This window comes from Chelonoidis abingdonii, chromosome 16 (assembly GCF_003597395.2).
Source record: "Chelonoidis abingdonii isolate Lonesome George chromosome 16, CheloAbing_2.0, whole genome shotgun sequence".
Lineage (NCBI taxonomy): Eukaryota > Metazoa > Chordata > Testudines > Testudinidae > Chelonoidis > Chelonoidis abingdonii.
Genome location: NC_133784.1, coordinates 27464426 through 27481709, shown reverse-complemented (window position 1 = coordinate 27481709; position 17284 = coordinate 27464426). Strand labels below are relative to the sequence as shown.

At 38.5% G+C, this 17284-nt stretch overlaps 2 protein-coding genes across 4 annotated transcripts in view; one reads left to right on the top strand and one right to left on the bottom strand.

Moving 5' to 3' along the window:
* CENPP (centromere protein P) overlaps positions 1 to 17284 on the top strand; it is a 306990-nt gene that overhangs the window by 223381 nt on the left and 66325 nt on the right. The window lies entirely within an intron of this gene.
* Positions 1 to 17284, bottom strand: part of ECM2 (extracellular matrix protein 2) — a 37818-nt gene that overhangs the window by 8034 nt on the left and 12500 nt on the right. Inside the window, exons 3-6 of the mRNA XM_032785868.2 lie at positions 7347 to 7535; positions 4207 to 4806; positions 3497 to 3612; positions 608 to 743 (exon numbers count right to left, since the gene is read on the bottom strand). Of these exons, the coding sequence (XP_032641759.1) occupies positions 608 to 743; positions 3497 to 3612; positions 4207 to 4806; positions 7347 to 7535 (1041 nt within the window). The remainder of the gene's footprint in view (positions 1 to 607; positions 744 to 3496; positions 3613 to 4206; positions 4807 to 7346; positions 7536 to 17284) is intronic.

The window sequence follows — 17284 nt, the reverse complement described above, 5'->3', positions numbered from 1 at the left end:
CATACTGGTTCCACTGTACGTAATACAGCAACACTGGGATGTAGGTGTACATACTCCCTGTGCAGTGCACAGTCCAGTTTCCCTAGGGAACTTGAGCATTAGCACAAACTTTGCTGTGAAAAACACTGACGTTCCTCAGAATTACAAGATAATTCAGATTTTAAAAACTCAAGTTTCATGCAGGTCTTCTGGGTTTTGTTACCGTACAGACCTCTGGAAAAACACATCTATTTATCAATCTAATGATTATGTTTCTGTTATTCAACACAAAGTCTCTGCCTCCTATAGAAATAGAAGATCCTAGAATCTTGCAGTAGTATGCCGCCTTGATTGGCAATGACCAACAAAAATACATTTAGATCCTGACTGGCAAAAATGTGTGCATGTGCTTAACTTTACTCATGAATGTAAAGTTCAACATGTGTATAAGTCTTTGCAGGATCAGTCTGTTACTCATATTTAACTTTAATTTTTTCCACTACAATGGCAAATGAAAATTGGTCTCAAATTCTCCAGATTTTGCTTAATATGCAAGATCTCAAAATTCTATTCTGCATTTTGAGTTTCAAATCTAATTTCATTGATTCAATATTCACTTCTTAAATACCTTGTAAACTGTCTTCATCAATAGCATGGAGATGGTTTTCATTTATTTTAAGTTCTTCTAAAGCTGATGGTAATTCAGGAGGAATATGTACTAGTGCGTTTCCATCCATATACAAACGTTTTAACTTTTTCAGGATCTTAAATGGGGGGAAATCAGAATTCAGTTAACAAAATGTAAAATTATATTGTAAAATAACCTAAAATTGTAATTGCCATTTTACTAACCATGTTAATTTTGTTGTTGATGCTGCTGTTGGTTGTCTTAGGTAAGTGTCATAAAAAGCAGAAAGTTGATAAAATGGAGACTTGAGTATTATGTACACAGAACAGGTAAAGACTGGGTAGCAGGAGCGCCTCAATGCTGTTGTGGAATATCTAGTGTTTTGGTAAGAAAGGAGTTCTTTCTCTAAGTACTTGAACCATTGGCCTTTCTGTATAATCTACTAATAAGGGTGTCAGTTGGGAGGGTACGTTTTGTGATATGAACATCTGTCACCCAAGAATTGGACTTAGTTCATCAGCCTCTTTTACATGGATCAGCCAGCTGCCATCCCAGCCATACTGGACCCCAGTCCTGTTACTAATCCTTGACTCATCCAATCACCTCACTTATCTAACCTTTTCATAATATTTAGGAATTCTTAGATACTTACAAGCCTTTATAGCATTTCATATTATGTACTTAATCTACAATAGTCAATGTTTTTCAGTAAATCGCCTCTAGGGCTACTGGTCCACTACAGTTCAGTAGACTTTTTGGCTTAGGAGTAGAGGCACCTGGCCTTTTTGCAGGTTAAGAGTTAAAATGATGTATAAGTTGTAAAGCTTCAGTGTTCTAGGAAGAAGAGCTCTGTGTGTAAGCTCAAAAGCTTCTCTTTCACCAACAGAAGTTGGTTCAATACAAGATATTACCTCATCCACATTGTCTCTCATATTGTGTGTGTCAATCAGATAAACTATGTGTACATCCAAGGATTACATAAGCATGATCGGAAAGTCCTTGATACCATTATGTATGGTAGCGCTTACCCTGGCTGACATTAAACATTGTCTCATCAGTTATCCTGTGGAGCTAAGGGGCAAAAGTCTCCTGCAGGGCAAAAGAGTAAATATGGCAGTAAATGTTTCAATAGCTGGGGGAAATTTTCCACTGACAGGACTCTGAAGGGGGTGCAATTTCAAATGAGCCTTTTTTGGCTATGACTGTTATTCTTTAGTGTGTGTTTTAGATTTTTGTATGTTTTATAAAATACAAGTATAAATAAAAGTATTTTATAATAAAATGTGATCTTTTAAGAAAATCTCAGAGAATAAAAAGGGGGGAAATATAATTCTGACCTATTTTATTTCACCTAACGGTTGAAATTCTACAACAGAGACATAAGTGCAATTGTGGGGGGTGTAAGGACACTGTTCGATAGGGCATTTAAACCAATGGGACTATATATTGTACGTATTTAAGTGCTTTTCTGAACTGAGGCCAAAATCAGGGTCCAAACACTTTTTGTGACTACAGCTTACTATCAGAAGATTGTTATTATGGACAATCAATGCAGTACTAATAAATCTGATATGTGCATATTGCTAATTAAATAAGTAACATAGGTATTCAATCTTTTGCAAAGTTAGTATTGGAAGGCTTCAAAAGCTCATTCTCCATGTAAATTATGAAGAAAATTCTACTTCACTAGGTTGTTAGCTAGAATTCCAGCTCAGATTGGTATTTAGCATTTACTGGCTGTTAGATGGCCTGTGTGAAATGAGCTGATGGTCACCATCCAGGTCCTAACTCAGCTGTCCTTGTAGAGCTTGATCCTGTGACATGCTGAGCATTCTGGCCCTGATCTAGCAAAACACTTAAATATGTGCCTTAATCAGGGCTGTCTCCAGGCACCACCTCAGCAAGCAGGTGCTTGAGGCGGCCAAGGGGAAGGAGTGGCACATCGGGCTCTTCAGCGGCAATTCGGCAGCGGGTCCCTCAGTCCCTCTTGATGGGAAGGACCTGCCGCGGAATTGCTGCCGAAGAAGAAAGCGGCGCAGTGGAGCTGCTGCTGAAGTGTCACCGATTGCAGTTGCGGCTCTTCCCTCCCCACTATCCCGCTTGGGGTGGCAAAAACCCCAGAGCCGGCCCTGGCCTTAATTAAGCATATAAGTAGTCCCTTTGTCAGCAATGGCATTGATCATATGCTGAAAGTTAAACATGTGCTTAAGTGTTTCGCTAGATTGGAAATAGTGCTCAGCACCTTTCAAGATGAAGACCATAAAGAAAAACACTGCACTATCCGATGCCAGTTCAGGTACCCTTGTTAGCAGGCTAATGACTGATCAAGTTCTAAAGAAAGAACATTAGAGGTGGTCATTCCAAGTTAGACAATGAGGCACACTGGTGTGGCAACTTTTGTGTTTTTAGACATATAAATAACTTCACTGTGCAGGGCTGTCAAGCCAGCACCCTTCAAAAGCTTCCCTTTCTTTACTACCTTTCTTTAAAAGAGAGTCCAAGTACTATGAGGTTTCTAAAAATGATATAAGAAGCACTTTATGACGATGGGAAAACTATTTTTAAAAATCTCAAAACTGAAGCTGGTAAAATACCAGAAAAATATTAATAATAATTCAGTAAATAACTTTTTCAGTGAATAGTATTCGACCAACTATATAACTAGCTGAAAACTGCAAAAATGATTTGTTGAAAATGGCAAAATTAGATTAATCATATATTCATTACATAGGGGTAGATCCCTAGCTAGTGCAAATTGTCATAGCTCCATTGACTCCAGCGGAGCTACAACCATTTATATTAGCTGATGATTTGCCCTATAGTATTCTGCGAGATCTACTTCAAGCACAAATCAGTGACAGAGATGTTAGAAAGAGTATGCATGCTTACTTTGAACGCTTGTGGACCTATGCCTGGAGAAGTGATATTATTTTTACTTAGATCAAGCCTTTCCAAATTAGGGATCCCATTGAATGCTTCATCTGGAATGGAAGTGATGGTATTCCCTAGGACAGATAGTTAATTATATATATATATATATATATCTATATATCTTAGTAATGTGTTGCATCTTATATGGTCTGAGTCAGGTAACTAGGTATTGTACAAGTACAAATGTATTCATGGAAATAAAGTCAACTGTATGTCTCTGTGTCTCAACACTAGTAGCATCTAAATTTTGAAAAGCAAGTTAGATTGTAGCAACATGGCATGGACGTCTTTTATTAGATTACCATAGATCTAAAATTACTACAATTACAAAACCATCTTCAGGAGCACAAAAGCGTTAGTGTTGGAGAGCTAATGTAATAAGAGAAATCATAAATTAATGTACAGTACATGGGCCTGAACTTCTGAGGGCACTCATAGTGGAATATAAACCCTTTAATTTCTAGGTTGTTGCTTGTTTCTCAGGCTTACAGTGTTGCCTAACTTCTCAGACTTAGTTGTAAAATGCCTTTAAATCTCTTTCTGTGATAAGAAACTAGTAGTGTAAAGCATTTTACATTATAATATGCTAACATTAAAATTATGGGTTTTGGGGAGGGCTAAATTTTAATTGGTGAAGAAAATAATATAAAGCAAACTTATTTTCTTACCTTCAAGCTCTAAGCTTGTTAGCTCTGGATCAGTAATTGGTGGTATTTGTGTAAGTTTGGCATTAATGCAGCTTACTGTGGTGTCAGAAATCGAACATCCCGTTGGCAAAGGAGGAATTTCTGCAGGAGGAACAGGAATTGGGAATCGAGAGGGCATTCCGAAAACATCACCTCGTAAAATATGTTCATCCTCTTCCTGTTCTTCCATTTCACTTTGTTGTTGTTTTCTTTCTTGCTCTAAATGTTTGTTTTCCTTTCTTTTTTCTTCTTCTTCCTTTTCAATTTGTAGCTCCTCCTCTTCATATGCTCTTCTTTTTTCTTCCTCTCTCCTCCTTATTTCCTCGTCTACTTTCTGATGGGCTTCATAGTCATGTATTTTTTTCTCCTCCTGACTTTTCTTTTCTTTTCTCTTCCTGTTCTCTTCATCCTTTTTGTGAATTTCCTTTTCTCTCCCTTCAAGTTCTTCCTTCTCTCGTCTGAGTAACTCATCCATTTCAGCCTGGGTATGCAGTGGTTGCAATAGCATTGGGTCACTAGGGTCATTGGGCTCTGGAGAAGCACCAGAAATTTCAGGTGTGTCATCCAGTGAAATATTTTGTACTGAAAATGAGTGTGTCCATGGTAGTGAAAATGAGGGGAAAAAATAAAATGGCAGTATAAGAGGAAATGAGAATGAAGTTAATGTTAGTAACTATTATGCCCCCCCCCAAACATTATAAATATTCTAACTATAGAAGAAATAAATTCACACTGAGAATGTGATTTTAAGGAATGAAAAATTTATTTCTTATTTATAATCTTAATTATAATATATTATAAATTTGTTACACTGAATGTTGAATGTTTGTTTTGTGGTTCTTGATGAATCCTTACTGTAAAAATGATTCAAATGTCAGAGTATAATACCTTTATGAGGGAATAATAAGATTACAATCATTATGCAAATCCAGTATCTGATTAATTTTACTGAACATAGCTGGAGAATCCATAGTGGAGAATCCAGATTTTAAGTGAGTATGACAATCAATGGTTAAGCCTTTACAGCAGCTACAACATAGAATAGTTATGTGTATTCTTTTTTGTAAAGGTGTTAATATGATAAATAGGAATGCATCAAAGAAGTCCCAAAACAATTTGAATATAGGCTTGATTTGGTAGTACATTTTTGAACTGTTGCATTTGTTAATGTTATGTGCCTGGCACAAGGTCCCAAATAGAAAAAAAGTGTGCCTGGGGATGGGACGGGGGTTTGCAGTAAGCACTAGGTTCCCAGAACCCTTTTCCCTCACTGAAGGAGCAGCAGCTAGCTGGTACATCTCTGGTTAAAGCTGTCTGGAGAGGGGAGGTTGGCTGGAGAGATACCAGTATGTTGATTCAGCTGTTCTCATAGATCCCTGTGAAGTTCAGAGCCATAGTGGAAAGATTGCAGTGCAATTTGTATTTGTACATATGCACGTGCACATGAAAACCATGCCAATTTGAATAAATCAAGTATAATTGTTGCTCTTTACATCAATCCTTGCTACTAGTTATACAATCAACTTTCCACCCATGCTCAATCCAGCAGAGATATAGAAAGAAAAAATATCACTACTACTGTCATCATAAATACAAAAGTTAAATAGTGTGCATTCTTGTGGGATAAATAATGCTTTTATGTATGCAAATGTCACCAATCCAGTTTCCCTTCTTTCTTTTCATTGCCTGAAACCACAAGGTTGGAGGATGTTCTAACTGATATTCTGCCATGTTAACTGCTTCCTCTCACTTGATCAACATGAGCCAGTACACTTTTTATACGCTCACCGCCCATTGTATTTGTTTGAGTTCCATCTACCGAAAGGAGGGCGGACTCAACTACATTCATAACTTTTTCTGATTCTTTATTTTAAAATAGAAATTCTAGTGATAATTTGAAATTAGTGTTACTCAAAAACAATAGTTTTAAAAATTGTATACCCTATTTAAGAGAAAATATTTACTGAACCTTGGAAACTTGTTTTACTAAAACATGTAAACTGGAACATCTTTAGAACATCTTTATCACTTTGTTACTTTAAAGTCTGATCAGCAATATGAGTGCTTGTTTCCTGAACGGACAACTAGACTCTCCACTATCAAGTTTAAGTGCAAAAGAGATGCTAGGGTCTGATCCTGCGAGATGGGGACCTTCAGTTGTCGTTGGCTTCACTGGAAACAATGCAGCATTGTAACAATAGAAAAGATGCTTTTCTATAGTGAAAAGTTTAGTGGGGTTTTTGCAGTGTGGAGTGATGGATAACTTGGACATTTGGTCATACTTTCTATTAGGGTTAATTTTATAGGTAATATATTCAGGGTTAATAAATGATTAATGGCGGTTTTAATAAATGGTTGATCAGTTGTCATGGATGTTAGTGTCCAACAGGTTAACAGACTGCTTGTAACTACCACTTTTCATTGCTTTCTTCTGATGTGTTTGTAATGATCTATAACACATACTACTCATGTGTCTAATCTGCTTTTATATCATATAGAAATCATTTATTAACACTTTATAAATGGAACCTTTTTTTTTTTTTTTTTTGGTATGTACTATAAGGGAGTAAAGTTTATGCTTTTATTTCATTAGCTGAAAAAACCTAGGGATGATAGTGACGGGGGTAGAAAACAGAAAAGGGAAAAAATCAATAGAAAATGTGGGGCCCTGATCCTTTTCCCATTGCAGACAAAGCGTATTTCCATTTGGGAGCAACATAGAGTTTTACATACGTTTTGAATTATATTATGGAATAATTTTTGTTGATTCTGTTGATCTGTACAGCTGCTGTTATTACATAATTTTGAACTTTTCTACTTTCTGTATTTTAAAAAATTGTTTGTTTCAAAGATTCCAAGGCCAGAAGGGACCATTTTGTTCATCTGTTCTGACCTCCTGTTAACACAGGCCATAGAATTTCTCTCTAATTTCTATAATATATATTTTAGAAAAATAGTTAAATATGTATAATAAAATTGCATAAATCATTACTTGTTTTTTATAGGTTATATTACTTACCCTTTGCCTTTATTTAATGTTTTGTTTGAGGTAGTTTTAAAATAGTAAAAATAACAAATAGAAAATTAAATGATGGATAACAAGATAGTATGGTGTACTGTACCAATATCAGAGCAAACTGGGCAGCACTCTCCTTCGGGTATCATGGTTTTGTGACATGTCAGAGAAAGGCACGTAGTTTCATCACAAATCACTTTTCCTTTTGAACAAAGACAAGTAATGCAAGGTTTGGGGGCCCACACAGCTTTATCGTACATAATCATCCCATTAGCTGTACAGTGCCCTTTCTTTCCTAATAAAAGAAAAAGAATTACGTCAAAGGCAAGAGATGAATTAAATGATAATTCTTTGATAGCTTAAACTGAAATACACATTATACAGTTTCATTGTTTAGATCTTTGATATACTTGATGTTAATAGTAAATTGGTTGGGGAAGCCAGAGAATATGACTAATGCTAAAGGCAAATATTTCAGTTTACTGGATCTTCAGCAGATGCTTTTCAGCCAATTAATGTTTCAAGTGTTAAATGCTGTTATTGCTCTTAACCTGGAAGTAAATGAATGATTTCTCTACAGAATGTATTTATGTAGGAAAGTCTTAGTTTGGTGCTTGAGTACAGTATGGAGGAAGAATTCTTAAAAGTGTGTATTGTTCTTTTCTGTAAAAATTACACCAGACATTTTTATATAATGGAAATATTTCAAATATGTAGGTAGAATGCTTTAGCTTACAATTTCACTCTGGATATCTGAGTCCTCAATAGTTGATAAAGAACTGAAGAGAACATAAAATATTTCTTTTGAGTATATATTTCTAAAGCATCCTTCACCATATTCTCTAGGAAGCAAGAGCATCACAATGACATTCACAAACCTCATCACTTCCAAACCATGAGATTCCACTGCACATGCATCTATCTCCCTGTGGAGAAAGGATGAGAGAACAAACAACATGTAACAGATGTGTAGTCATGTTGCTTAATGCATGAGTGGAAAGCATTCAGATTCTAAGGTGATGAGCATGGTATAAGAACCTGAACAGAACAGGGCCAAATCCTTGCCCATTGAAGTGAAAAGGAGAATGACAGCAGCAGAATCAGGATTTAGCCTTAAGTGAGTTTAGTGTTTGTTAAAACATGCCAGATTGACAGTTATAAATAAAAATCTTTTTTCTAAAAAATGGTTTAAACATGAGCAGAATCTATATCAGCTACTCTCACATTGCCCTGCCACTGTGCCTCAGTCCTGACCTGGTAGGGTCATTAAGGTGGGAGAGATGGGATGGTATAGCTAATTATACATGTCCTTTTCAATCTTTGGCCTCCCTGCTCTGCCTACAAAGGGGACAATTAGCATCAATTTTGATGGTGGCTTTTATGATATGGAAATCTGATGGGAACTGGTTATAATTTCTATTCTTAATCCCTTCCATGTCTGAGTGTCTTCCTGGAGAGATGTTCCCTGTCTGTGGCAACAGAAGGCTAAATCAGAACTTTGCTCTGAACCAGAGCTTCAGGTCACCCCTCAGGAAGAATTTTCCAGAATTCTCTGCCTCCAGTAGATAGACAGTTCATCAGGTTTTAAGCCAGACAGACATTTTTTTCTATGGTTTTGTCCCCGGCCAGTACTGAGACAGAACTGGCTATGGTTTTATCTGGTATCACAGATGGGAAACAGCATTTTCAAGAGCATGCTGCTCCAGACCTACTAGTGTGACCAGCTGAAGTCATGCCAGTGGGTGTGGAGTGACAGACTCTTCAAAATTGTGTCCTCAATGCAATGTGCATTGTGCAACGTCACATTGGTCAAGGTGTGCCCACACTATTCCCAGAAATACTGGAAGGTCAGGTATTCTAGGGATGTGGCAGTGACCACCCTAGCCTCCAAACAGCACATGTAGCACACTGATGGCCTTCCTTTGCAGCAGAATTTTCACACGATTTTTAATTAAATATATCTTTTTCCTCAAAACAGTTAAAATGAAAAAAAATATTTTAGGTTTCTGAGGGTTTGAAAGACAGTACATTTCTTCTCAGAAATGTCAGACAGAGACAGCAGGCCAAAGTGTGGGCAAGGTCCACCCCAGGATGTTGAGCAGAGCTCACAAAAGCTCCTTTTGTTGAGACAAGCCAGAATCAGTGTCATGGAAGTTTTTTTCTAACCAAACATGAGACCCCTATTCGCACAGTTTGCAAAGCAAGCAGGAAAGTTTGACTGGAGACTCCTCAATCTCGGGGAAAGGCAAAGGTCCCCACCCCCTTAGCAACCAGCAGGAAGAAATTCATACTTCTAGCCTGCAGGTAGGCAAAGTCTGTGCTAAGATGTTTGAGAAAGCTGCAGAGTTATCCCCTCTTCCCACAAGTTTTATCTGCACAGCTTCCTCTGCCATGAAAAGTGAAAAATTTCTGATTCCAATGAGCCGTTTGTCTCCAGTGGCTCTGGCTCACTACTGTATTTTCTGTGGTCAGTCCTCACACAGTCCAGACCAAGCAGTGGAGTAGTTTAGGTTGAAGTGATTAACTTCCTCCTCCCTGAGAGATGGACCTATTTCCACTGCCCATCCAGCCTCCCTAGTCCCACAGGAGTCATAAAGTGGCTCTCCTTTTCTTTATGGAAGCACACAGAAGTCATGCCTACAGAATCCTTCCTTCCTTTCAGTCTCCCTGTAATGTAGTATATCCCCCTCACAGACCCCTTCCTGCCTTTCTCTCAGGAGTTTGGCCCAGGGGACTGGTGAAGGATATTGCTCACAATCAGCAATAAAAGAGAAAGCAAAAAGTCTTAAAACCTTTTATAATAGTTTTAAGATCTCTAAACAGAAAGAGAAGTCTTTAAAGCTGAGATTTTGAGATACTTCAGACAGTTCACCAGACTTCGAAGAATTACATATAAATGGGGGTTTAACTTCATAGGTGCTTATACTTTTAGAAAATACAACAGTAAAAATACACAAACTCAAAGACCCTAACCTTGCAAAATTGCCTGACTGCTGTGTAATTCTTCCTCATTTGGTTTATGAGTATGTGAAGAAGGTGGAGTAGGAATTCCCTTAAAGTCCTATCTTGTATCGAAGGGCTATAAGGTCTTCATTTTTCTGACTAAGATTAAGCCTTCTGTGGCCTCCTTGTTAAAGGGCATACCAGTTGAGGTAGTATTTCTGCCAAACTGATAAAAAGCAGAATAAGATAATCACTCAGACTGAACTTGGATACAGCAGCCTCAACCCTCAGAGCATTGGCTACAGTCTTTTATTGTAGAAATTTATGTTCAACTGTGAGGAAGTGCCCAACACACACGCAGTAAAATTCTTCATCCAGCCTAAAGCTGTTCTTGTTTTTTGGGTTTCCCAAGTCTGGACAAATTACCCCTCCTATGAGGGCATGCTTCAGGATAGGCCTTTATCTGGGAGTGAAGCACATCAGAAAATGGGTGCTTCAGTTAATCAGGGAAGGATATTCAATGAAACTCATTGTCCCAGGGACAAGTTTGTTATCCCAAATTAAATTGAAATAAACCAGCACTATCAACAAGCCTCTTCACAGCATAAGAAGATGAAGGGTGCAGTTGTCCATCTCCTACATACTGGAACTACAGAACCAGTTCCATAGAGAGACTGATATTCTGGAAAGGGTACAGTATTCTTTGTGGTACAAAGAGAAACAATCGCATGCAGCCCATTCTAGATTTCAGGTCTCAACAAGTCCATAGGGAGATCAGTATTCCAGATGGAAACACTGAAATTTACCTTTACCTTATTATCTTCCCAAAACTTCAGAATATGAAAATAAACCTCCTGGAGATATGATCAGGGAGACTGACCCAGAGGCATTAGAATTTTTTCTGTGACAAGAAGCATTTTCTATACAGAGTACTCCTTTTTTGACCCATAACTTCTACATGGATATTCACAAATGCCTTACCACTTGTATCTTCAAGTGAAAGAGATATATGTCCACTAATGTCTGGTAACTTTTCATCGTGTTAGACACAGCCCAGCAGCCATTGCAAAAACCTTGAGAAACATGGCTTTGAACAAACAAGTGGAAGCACCCATTACAATCCACAGAGAAGACTACCATTTAAGTTATCATCCAAAGCCACCTTGTAAGGGACTGCGGAAGATTTTGTTACGGTTTTAGCTAGGGCTGTTCGCCTTCTCAAGGACAGGTTATTAAAGGTTGCTGTGTACTAGTGCATGCTGTATGTAGCCGGTTGGAACCGCTTAGCCTGGGAAGCCCTGCGTGTTTGGGAAAGCTTGGCCTTTTGCCATAAGAGATAGCCCCAGCTGTGGGAAAAGCTCCCACATGCCTATGTATGAGCTGCTTTACATGCTATTACCATAAAGTTATATTTACCAGAAATTGTTGTGCTGCTTTGGACTCGTTCCCCGCTTTGAGTTAGCAACGTGCAGAGTCCCCGTTGCGGGTGTGTTTTCTTTACCTTCATTAAAAGCCATATCACTCACTGTGTGTGTGTGTGTGTGTGTGTGTGTGTGTCTCGTCCCTGTAAAGCACTCAGGCACGTAACACACCTTTATTTCAGAAGTGAGACAGAAGATGATATGGGGTGATTTGCCAAATATTTATCCTAAGATCAGCTCTCAGAACTAGTTTTTCTCCTGCATAGCTGCCTGGCACAATTCTTGATTCACTTCCTGTCAGCAATTGGTTAATTCATTCTTAATGTCACATAACAACTACCTAAGAATGGATCCAGAGAAACTGGTCATCGGTATAGATGCCAGACCCCAGATAGTAGGAGTATAACTGTACTCCTGCAAGGATCGTCTTTTTGTCCTGTGTTTATACAGTGCCTAGCACGATGGTCCATGAGTAGGGATCCATGCACTTCCATAATATGAATAAAAAATATGACTGGGAACAGATGTAGCCCAGAGAGGCATATAACCTGTCCCATGCTATGGACTATCAACCTCACTTCTCCATTTCCAGCAGATGATTCTTCCGAATCATGACATGTATATAACTGCCAAGAACAGAGAAAATCATCACTGCTTAGAGAAGTAGCCTTGATCTACTCCTGGGAACCCTACAACAGGTAGGAAAGTCAGGGCTGACTAGCTCAACAAGACATGCTTAGAACCCAGGGAATACAGTCTGTATATCACTTAGTCTTCTGTGCACCACAGGCCTGATTGGAAGCTTGTTGATTAATGTATTTGCATATAAGTCCAGATGGAAAGCCAAAAGAAGTACTACATGAGGAAGAGACGTTCAAAAGCAGAGGCTGTTGTCCCCTTATTTCAGAAGTGGGTTAAAAATCCTTCTTGATGCCATTTCCCTCTCAACTACTTGAGAGCAAAGATGATAAAGAAGATTGTGAAGGAACAGGCCATAGTTATTATAATGACCTTCACATTAATCCTCAGAACTTGTTTCTCAGACCTGATTTAGATGAAAGTAGAACTTCCTCTCAAAGTCCACACAGCATAGTGCAAGAGAGAGAAATCCTGAGCCAATATCTAGTGTTACCTGATTTTTCATACCTGGCCCAAAGCTTTTTACAGCATAGTTGCAGCCCTGTCTCTGCTCTCCGGGAGAACAACAGGGGAAGACAGACAAAGGAGAAGCTTTTTCACAATTTTAAAAAGTTCTAACCTTCCCATTGGCCATTTTGGTCAGGTGCCCACTCCCTTCCTTTTACCTATGCTGGGAGACTTTTTAACCCTTTACAGGTAAAGCAAGTAGAGAACAACTACCAAGAGGGATTTATAGCTATCTGGCTGGCTGGGTGTCCATAAAAGGGAGCTACCCCAGCCTTTCATTTATCACATCTCCAAAGGAAACTCAAAGAACAGTATACTTGCCCCTAAAAAAAATAAAAAGCCAGTAGCTGCAAAGTGGCATATATCTTATCTGAGCTGGAAATATCTCTGCTTTTCTTCAAAATTTCTGGTTTGTTTTTGTTGTTGACCATATCTGAGGTCAAGGAAAGTCTTGTCTGAATGAAGACTGAGTAAGAAAAGAGTCAGGATTTGGCTTCGTTCTACAGATGTATATATTCAATTATTAAAATTGCTTTCTATTTAAATTTGAATTTCTTAAAGGGTGGGGTTATACATATAGGGACAAAATCCCGCCTAGCCAATTTGCATGAGCTTAGTGATAAGACAGGAGCAAGTAACTTTTCCACTCTTGCTTGACCTGTATAAGGACCAGGCAGAATTGCAGTCCCTGTACCTCATCCTTAGTTCCTCAGGGATTCACGATGTCTCATAGGGGGCAGAGAGGAAGTTGAACTATGTCCCTCCTTGCCCCTCTTATCCACACACCATACAGGACCAGCAGTGCAAGGAGTAGGAGAGGCTGCACCCCCTTAAGTAGTGCAACTCTGTACCTCTCATTACACTGATCTACATTACAGGCAGGACCTAGCCCATAAACAAGAAACTGGAAAGTTGCCTTACAAGTAACAAAACATTTTACTTACTTATTTCATCCCTGTGTACATGATCTTACACAAAGGAATGCAGATAGCTGATTACTAGTATTCATATTCTGTTTGTCTCCTTTCCTTTTCATACACATGCTTAGTACAAATTGTCTTTGATTGGAGTTATGCAAGAGTGAGGAGAGTAGAGTAATCATTTAGGAGAGTAAGATCTGGGAGTGCTTTGGAGCAACAGAAATGTAATATTTTTTTCTACTTCTGAAGCAGAATTAATGATAGCAGGTCTATTATTTAATAGACACTTCCAAATCTGATCTTTACTAAAATTTTGAACTTTAAAAACTAGACTGAATAATACCTTGTGGTTGAAATCTTTGGCAGATAAGCACAGGACTTTCAGTCTTTGGAAATTTGGTGCAAATCCAGTATTGGGTTACGACTAAAATAAGACCAGTGGCTTTACCTCAACTTTTGGGTAAAAGTCTATATAAACAAAAATGGACAGAATTGGGGGTGAAGGAAACCGCACATTATTTCAGCATGACTGATGGTCTCTGACAGACAGATGGAATGGCTTAAATAGAGTATATGCTATTTATGTGGTATTTTCCTCTATTTAATTTAAAGAATGTTTTCAAATTAAATGTTTCATGTAAATAGTATGTATTATGAATGCATTATATTAGCACCCACTGAAATTACTACAGTCAGAGTTTTGTCAGCCTTCCCATTAATACCTCCTATTTTCAAGCTTGTTTTGAGATGGTTAGTTCAGTCTGAAAGAAGTTCCAGACCAAAAGTGAATTGTTCTAGAAAATGTGAATAAAATTTTTTTCTGCCATTTAAGTAAGTCGCAAGATGGTTTCAAAAGTTCTCTGGGTATGCAACACATCTGGTAACACACAGAAAATTTTCATAATGTGAACTAGTGCTTTTTGGATATGCAAACTGTGGTAGTGATTTTTGTAATGTTTGACTAGGACCTGGATAGAGACCACTAATTTAGTCCACATAGTCCACCAAACAACTATCAGATTATTATGATTTGGGTCTGATTTTAACAAACATAAGTGAAATACTCCATTATTAGACCCCAAGGCAGCAAGTCCCTCCGCCCCAAATTACAAAATGATTTTTAGTATGGAGAATTTCTAGACAGGCATGACTAGATTAAAGAGTCAGTAAGTAGACACTGAAATAACATGCACTATTTTTATACCCTATCAGTAGATTTTGTCTCTTCCTGTGTGATTATATTCAGCTTCTTTTAAATATCACCAGATTATAAATATGGACAGAGATTGGTGATCTTGTCTCTTAAGAGTGTGTTTTGTATGCTTGTGAGAATCAGTCTTTCCACTGATAACATATCTGACATTGAGTCTCATTTCAAATATTCTTTTGAGATTTAGAGCCATTATCTCACAGATATTAATTTATTTTATTAAGAAAACAAATCAGAGTATACCAAAACACTTAGTCAAGGAATATTTTAAGTATTACGGTTTTTAACATTTGGGAAAATATCTGAAGTGGTCTTGAGTATCACTAATACTATTGCCATTAGGGCGCCAGTGAGCCATTAATTGACTTACCAGATATATTAAAAAAGGAGCTATGAACATTATTGCATGACCTTAAAAGCTATTTTGAGGTTATGAAAACATTAGTCAGGCTAAGGGAAAAAATGTATTAGGTAAAGTGCAGCCAGTGTGTGGAAAATTACAGAAAATATTACTCTTAAAGACATAGACATGCAGAAATGATTGTCATTAACACGTTTCATTAACTGAACACAGTAAATTATATAAAAAAAAAAAGTACTGCAGTAATTAGGATGATGAAACTTTTATTTTTTTATTTAAGTAGGTGTGTCTGTTAGGGGTGGTGTTGATAGTATTGCCTAATATTAAGGTTTATATGCATATATATAGATGCCACTATAGTTAAGGTTGGCTCATGACATCTATTCAAAGATGAACCTTTCTAAGTCCTCTAAAATTGTCATGTTTAACTGGATTTCGCTGAAACTGGTGTGCCTCAGGAGGGTGCCATTTGAGTCAGGGTTCCAAAGATATATGCTCAGGGAAAAAAAAGTTTAAAAAAGATTTCTAGGTGTTTTGTTTTTTTTTGCCTAAACAATGGTTTAGAGATAAAACCATTGTTATGATGCAGGTCAAAATGGCCTCAATCTGTCAAGTTTTATCCAAGGTAATGTGTGGCAACCACTAAATCTTTGAGGGACCCAAACTGAGAATGGTATTACAAAATGTATATTTTTATATTACACATGTGCTGGTACCAAAAAAGCTTTAATCTTGTAAGTGCTCTAAAATCTGAACTGTTTATTGGCTTGCTTTGAAATTTGGTGTGCCTCCTGAGAACATTATATGGTGTTAGTGATCCAGATTTGGGGTATTTAACCAATGGGTTCCTAAGTTACAGGGTCCCCCAAAAAAGTTTCCTTTTGGTGTTTTGTACTGTTAAACTGAGAATTATTAATGACTGTATGAGTAACAGACCTCTTGAGGGCTCTGAACTCACCATTCCATCAACATATCTAAGGATAAGTTAATGACAAACTTCCTCCTAAGACTAAAGAAGTTTTGGACTGAATGGCTGGATTCAGCCATTTGAGAGTCCACATGTGGCGATTTTATTTTGGGGGGAATGTAATCAAAGTATTTCAAGGGGGGAAATAGATATGTGAATTCTTCCTGGGAGGGGAGGTGTGTTAATGGAGAAGGTGATTGGAGGAGTAGGAAAGAGGGGTTTGGGGCTGTAGCAAGGGGAGGGAGCTTATGGGGTGGGGGATAAATGGGGATGGATGCTGGGGAAATGAGAGAGATTGGGGATTCAGGTGTGAGGAAGTCATGGTACCCTCAGCTCTGCCGGTGCACTCCAACCCTTCTGCATCATCAGCTCTGCCAATGCACCTCAACCTTCCTGCACTGCAACCACCCTGCAGCACCAGCTCTCCAGTGCACCCCAACCTGTCTGACCCCCATAGTTCTTCCAGTGCACTCCAAATCCCTGCACTCCAGCTCTGCCAGTACATTCCAACCCCTCTGCACTCATCTCTTCCGGTGCACCCCAACCACCCTGCACCACACCACATGTGCCAGTGCACATCAACCACCCTACACACCACAGCTCTGCCAGTGCACATCAAACTGGCTTCCCCAACCCCCTGCATTTCCCAGCTCTATCAGTGCACCCCAGCTGCCCTGCAATGAACCCCAACCATCCTGAACCTCAACCTCCTTACACCCCCTGTGCTGCCAGTGCACCCCAACAGGTGCAAAGAACAGCTACCAGGATCATCAGAGGAATGGAGGACCTGCCTTATTAGAGACTTAAGGAGCTGGGCTTGGTTAGCCTAACAAAACGAAGGATGAGGGGAGATATGATTGCTCTGTATAAATTCATCAGAGAGATAAACACCAGGGAGAGAGAGGAAGTGTTGTTTAAGTTAAGAGCCAATGTTGACACAAGAGCAAAGGGATATAAACTGGCCATCAACAAGTTAGTACCTATCTTTAAGAAAGGGAAAAAGGAAGATCCAGGGAACTACAGACCAATCAGTCTCACCTCAATCCCTGGAAAAATCATGGAGCAGGTGCTGAAGG